Source organism: Sparus aurata, chromosome 2, assembly GCF_900880675.1.
Source record: "Sparus aurata chromosome 2, fSpaAur1.1, whole genome shotgun sequence".
NCBI classification, from domain to species: domain Eukaryota; kingdom Metazoa; phylum Chordata; class Actinopteri; order Spariformes; family Sparidae; genus Sparus; species Sparus aurata.
This window is the reverse complement of record NC_044188.1, coordinates 24362485-24368484: the sequence shown is the minus strand read 5'-3', so window position 1 is coordinate 24368484 and position 6000 is coordinate 24362485. Positions and strand designations below refer to the sequence as shown.

At 44.7% G+C, this 6000-nt stretch overlaps 1 protein-coding gene across 2 annotated transcripts in view; it reads left to right on the top strand.

The window, feature by feature from the left end:
• The first annotated feature begins 542 nt into the window (after nt 1-542).
• The window catches only part of ets1 (v-ets avian erythroblastosis virus E26 oncogene homolog 1), a 40864-nt gene continuing 35406 nt past the window's right edge, over nt 543-6000 (top strand). Inside the window, exons 1-2 of one of the 2 annotated variants that reach the window (XM_030398370.1) lie at nt 543-654; nt 2039-2239. In XM_030398370.1, the coding sequence (XP_030254230.1) occupies nt 2171-2239 (69 nt within the window). In that variant the 5' untranslated portion in view covers nt 543-654; nt 2039-2170. The remainder of the gene's footprint in view (nt 655-2038; nt 2240-6000) is intronic. The other variant, XM_030398362.1, reaches the window with a different exon arrangement.

The following is a 6000-nucleotide window of genomic DNA, read 5'->3' as shown; positions in this document are numbered from 1 at the left end:
CATCATTAACATCACACCCCTCCTCTCCCTGTGATGTTTTCCTGCCTCCTTTCCTGCTATTTTCCACAGCAAGACTTTTTTACGTGGGAGGAAAACAAACCAACACATAAACCAAACCTCATTCAAATTTTGCTCCATTTCAAACAGGCAGTTTTAACAAACCGTTGCCCCCAAAACAAGGTGAGGATAAACCATTTTGGGTCACTTAAATACTGAGTCTAAAATGACACATCACTGGGTTTCATTGTTTAACTTCCCTGCAAACCCTCCCAACTGACCAACTGGATGGATACACTTCACCCATCTGTGGATATTAGACTTGGGGTGGGGGTAAAGTTCGATCTGCACTACATCCACACCGTGCTGGCCACTCCACTGCATTCTCCCCTCGCAAGTTCACACCTGTGCCGCGGCTGACACGTGAAAGTCCGCGGGGCTGCACGCGCAGCGAGGAGAGCAAGACATTTGGAGAGGATTCACCGTGTGATTGAGGGAGGAGGGACTAAAAGTGTGCTTAATATTCCTTCCTCTGCTCTGTGGGACTCGCTGCGAGCAGGTACAGCATCTCTGCAGTCCACCGCTCCTCAGCTGTCACACCGCTCAGCTGCCCGGCGCGTCAGCTTCACAAGGAAACTTCTCGTTCCGCCGCGGTCGGTAAGTGCAAACTTTTTCTTTTTTTTTAAATTATCATGATTATTACTATTATACCAAAATGGACTGATGAGGGCGAGGAGATGAGTGGTATCATCGCTGCTGCTGCTGCTGCTTTGATGCGCAAGGGTTAAAAAGTGTTGGCTTTTGTAAAGTTTTTTTTTCTGCTTTCTTCCCGTCAGGAATTCTCTCAAAGCAGCAGCAGCAGCGCGCCTTTTTCTCTCCTTCTTCTTCTTCTTTTTTTTTTTAATTGCGCCGCTTTCGACCTGATTCATCTCTGCTTAATTCTCCGCAGCAAAGTGAACTTGCATGCGCATTTTTCCACGTCTTTTTTTTTTTTTTTCCAACCTGAACTTTACCTCTCTCTATATATTCTTCATTCTTTATTTCCCTTCACTCTGCGAGCGTGAGGCATGCCTTCAAATGGAGCACTCTAAACACACAACGTGTGAGTAGGATCTATTTATAAAGCTAAATCAGATCCATAATTGGAGCCATATGGATGCTTTTCTCCTTTATTTCTTGTTTTTCTTTTCTTTCTTTCTTTTTTTTTCTTTTTCTTCCATCAAATCAATGGCATTGTCAAAGCCCCAAAGGTGCGTGCGTGCAGTTGAATGACAGGACTGATTTGCACATTCTTCACTTACTGTATGGGGGACTTTTTTTTTTCTCTCCCCCCTCCCTCTCCAACAAGAGCATCCGAGTCTTTTTGAGCCCGTGAACATCTGCACGCATTGAGCAGTTGCGCATCTCCCCTCAATCTGTCAGCAGCTGCCGCCAAACTGAGATATGCCAAATTGCTTAACATATGAATGTGAGGAGGATGGGACCTGCCACTGCCCATGTACACCAATCCCACCACCCCCACCTCCCCCCCACCCTCCTCTAATGCAATCCTCCAGCTCAGTTTGCACTCTCTTTTTGTTGACGCTGCTCCAAGTAAACAATGTTAAGTGATAAGCGGGAGTGTGTAGGAGGGGAGGGAAGGAGAGGAAGAGGAAGGAGGAGAGGAGGATGAGAAGGAGGAGGAGGAGGAGGAGAGAAGTGATGGAAATGCTTCATCCGAAACTCTTTTTTTTTTTCTTTTTTTTTCTTACATGAAAATCAGCGGGCTTTACTTTAAATGAGATGAATCAAAACACTCCTGTTGGACCTGTGACCTAAATCTGAGCGGATCTGAATGCGGCGGCGTGATGCTGCCTTAAAAACTAAACTAAACAGTTTTCTGCCTTGACACTGTGCAGCTGATGTTGCAGCTCAAATTTCTCACTCTCCTTCTCTGTCTCCTCTTCTTTTTCTTTACCCTCTCCCCCCTCCCTCCTCCTCTCCCACACACCTAATGCACACACACGCACACACGCACACACACACACGGACAAACTCGTAGTATATATATATACCACACACTCGCACACAGAGTGTAAACAGCTTGTGATAGATAGGTCACTCCACCCTGCCTCCTCTGTTTGCGTGTTGATCCCTTCAGCAGGCCCTGCTTCTCCTGTCCGCAGCGTCCGTGATGAGTTACTACATGGATCCAGTTTCTTCCTACCCGGCCCTTCACCCCTGTGACCGTCTGGGCGCAATGGTAAGACCTCCCTCGTAAATTACCCCAGTGTTAGGGCTGCCTCAGCTACCTGCCACACAGCCGGCCAGGAGCGTGAGGGAATGAACTTTTTTGTGTGTGTGTGTGTGTGTGTGTGTGCTGCTCAGCCACATGGCAGTGCAGGAATGCGTGCAGGAGGTGCATGTGAGCTGTGTGCTGTTAGCAACTCTGGATCCCACCACCTCACAGGGAACACGCTCCATCTGAGCGTTTTTCCTGCTGAGGTTGGTCCAGCAGAGTTGCACTAACAGAGCCGGGTATCTGTACACGCTGTTCTTCGTGATTTCATCAAAATTTAGGAAACAGTTGTTGAACAAGACGATTCTCTACAAGGCTGTGAAATCCTCTGTGTTGCACAACCACCCCGCGCTGAGATGAACTTCTCTTTAGCGGGTAATCTTGTAAACGCCCGTAGGCCTCCAACCCTGCCACTAACCAATCAAATTGGAGTCCGACCACCCCTGCTGAATAACACTTTCCCCGGCTGAGACACCCGCGCGGTGCTCTGCAGCGGCCTGTTTGCAAGAACACCAAGGCTCTTAACGCTTTCCAAATGAGAGAGCCGAATACAAAGTCAGAGACAGTGGCGGCCGGGAACATTGGGATTCCTGTCAGATGAGCATTTGAAGGGTGAAGGCCAAGGAGCGGCAAAATAAATGCCTCCATTTGTATGCAGAGCGCCGGCGCATTAGGATAAGAGACTGAGGTTATATGCAAATGGCAACCCCACCCTGGCCTGATAGAGAACATAGAAGGATACAGCTCCCTGGCTCCTAATTGGCTCAGGTGGTGGGGCTTGCCTTTGAAATTGAGACTACTGTATACCGGGGCAGACGTGGTCAAAAAGGTGATCCTGGGTCAGCCCGGTGGCACCATTCTCTTGAATTTACATGAAATATGAGCGAAAAAAGCAGCAGGGCCTGGTGTGTTTACACTTTAGTCATTGTCGGTGTGTTACACGCCTCGCAATGACTGCATGCAGGGAACAGTGCAACAAATTCAGGGCGTCCAAGCAGCCCGAAGCACCGCTGAGTACTGCGGTACATGTACTATAAGCAACTGATTTTTAGCTCCTCTGATTTAGTTTTCTTTACAGATATTGATACTGCAGAACGCGACTAGGGCTGTGTCTGAGATCAGTCTTACGCTCAGCCGTTCCCCTCCACAGTAAGTAGGACAAAATGAGTAGTTCTTAGTACGACACTAAGCTGCTTACTCAAAAGTGAGTAATAAATCGCGATCTCACTCATTTACGAATCTGCATAACTTCGGGTCATAATTGACTGATGCAGACTCTCGAGACGGGGAGTTTGGAAATGATAAAAGGTATTGTTGCAGACCTATGCCTTTTTGTAATTGCAAATATTTGATTGTGTCAATGCGGGAAATCCTTATTGATATTAACAAGTTACATAAAGATTCAGAGCCAACATGCACAAACTGCAGCCTATTAGTATTTGTATTATTCACATCTGTACGATTCCCTTGAAAAGAGAGTTGCAGTTAATTACACCTTCCGCTAACTGTGGACACTGCAGTTTCTTTTTAGAACCACAAGGGGACGGATATACTAAAAACATCTGACAACGAATGGACGACTGAACAAATTGATAAAGGATATTCATGTGACACTATGCGAGAACAGAGAGTAGCAAATGTCAGACCTGTGAACTGAAATTAACTGTTTACTCTTTACAACAGCAGACGTTTTTGTCAAAAGGGGCCACTAGAATCAACAAAAACTGAAAGTTCCTTGTAGTCACTTTAAAAAAAACACAAAAACAATTCTATTTGCCTCATGGGAGTGTTATTTAAAACACGTCAGTAAGCTTATCTGTTACGGCATTCAAGACTTAATATAGGCTTCTAAAAGTTTTTTAGACTGGAGGCAAAAAAACAAAAGACCTAGTGCGTCAATCCGTCAGATCATTTGACCTTGCACAAGATATTGCTGGATGATCCCACGGAGATAAAGCATGTAATCAATGTCTCAGCCCAGTCAGATGTCTGAAATGGACTGAAATGTGGAAGACTGCTGGGCTTTCTTTTTATTCAAATGTTGACTTTGTTAACTTATCCTGTCACAAGCGTTTGGCAAGTAATACACTCCGTGTATATAAAACACAATTTATAGCTGTAATCACGTTTAAGACCACGCTGGTGTCTGTGTTTGCTTTAATTACTTTAGCACTACAGGGTAGAAATGGACAAACAACTACAGAGCCAATCAAATCAAATCAAACCAATGATGCTGTTTGGTCTGGCTGTGGCTAATGCTGATATGATTAAGATTGATTAAAGGTGCAACAGGCAAAAAGTGCTCACCTGTCAAACTCATGCTCAAAAGAAATAGGAGGCAGCATATGGGTGGCTGCTTACTGCTGCTAACTGTAGCTGCATTAGCTAGTAAGCGCCGTTAGCCTTGCAGCTAGTGGTACAGGCGGCGAACTAGGGAGCACTGGGAGGGGTGTTTTGGTGACACGGGTAGCTTTGAACTGGGTCAGGGTGGGGCTAGCTGGTTAGCATGCAAACTACAGTAGATCTCTCTGCAACACATGCAAAGACAACGTCAAAACTCCAATTTCCTCACATTCTGTTGATCATTTTAGTTCATTTTTGATTGTTTTCAACTAAAATTCTTCGAAATTGCACCTTGAAGATATGCAATAGTGGACTAGAAGTGCATATGTGAATGGACCATTGTACACTATATGTGTACCATTACTTAGTTAAAATTCGAAAAAAAAAAATGAAGCATTTAAGGCCTCTTCAAGCTTATCATTAGCGGTCCCTGTTCATTTTACAAAATGTTAACTGACCACCACTTCAAAGTCATTCTAGACTTGATCTGAGCAAAAATATTACAGTGTTGATAACATCTCCACTGGCATCTATTTCAGTCTATCTGTCCATTGCCTATTCAACTTGGACCTGGACTGATAGGATAAGGCAGCGTCCCACGCAAAACCCTCTAAAGGACGTCGTAAACTGGCCTCCATGATCCCACGGTCGTGTTTGCCATCCATAAAGCTGGCCGGCTTCTGATAAATGCTGCTGTGCTTAAGCGGGGCCGGCCTTATCAGATCGGCAGTCACTCTGTCAGCCAGTCTATCACTTACATATGAAATACTATAACATATGACAGGCCATCTCACATCCTTGAAGGGAAATGATCAATTGCTGCTCTTTGAATGACAGTGTCTTAGAAACTTCTGTGAAATGAATATGTACTTTCAAAGAACAAGACTTGTCGATATACATACATGTCGATATAGATTTTATTACGTTTTCTGCATGGTAAGTTCAAACGAGCACATTATATCTAGTGAGACTGTGAGAAAAATCTGAACCCCATGTTCACACCACTGTCAAACACAAACATCCAACAATATCTATTGAGTTTTTTTTTGTTTGTCGTCATACGAAGGTTTTGATATGCTAAAAATGGCCCGAGTGGCTATCTTCTTCCTATACTATCTCTTGTATCCACACAGAATTTCATATCTCTTCGAGCTCCCCCCCCCCCCCTTCAACTGCTGACTTTTCACTTCCCCTTTAGTGCAGCCTCTTCCGTGAACACTTCTGTGATAAGCGGCATAAAACAACACGCCGAAGATAAACTGAATGAGTCAAATTTAGCTGCAAGGGTTATCTGCGCAGTAAAACAATGAAAAAAAACAACAAATGTTTTCAAAACCCAAGGTCATGCTGTCAGCCAAAGCCACTGGACAGTTTCATCAGTT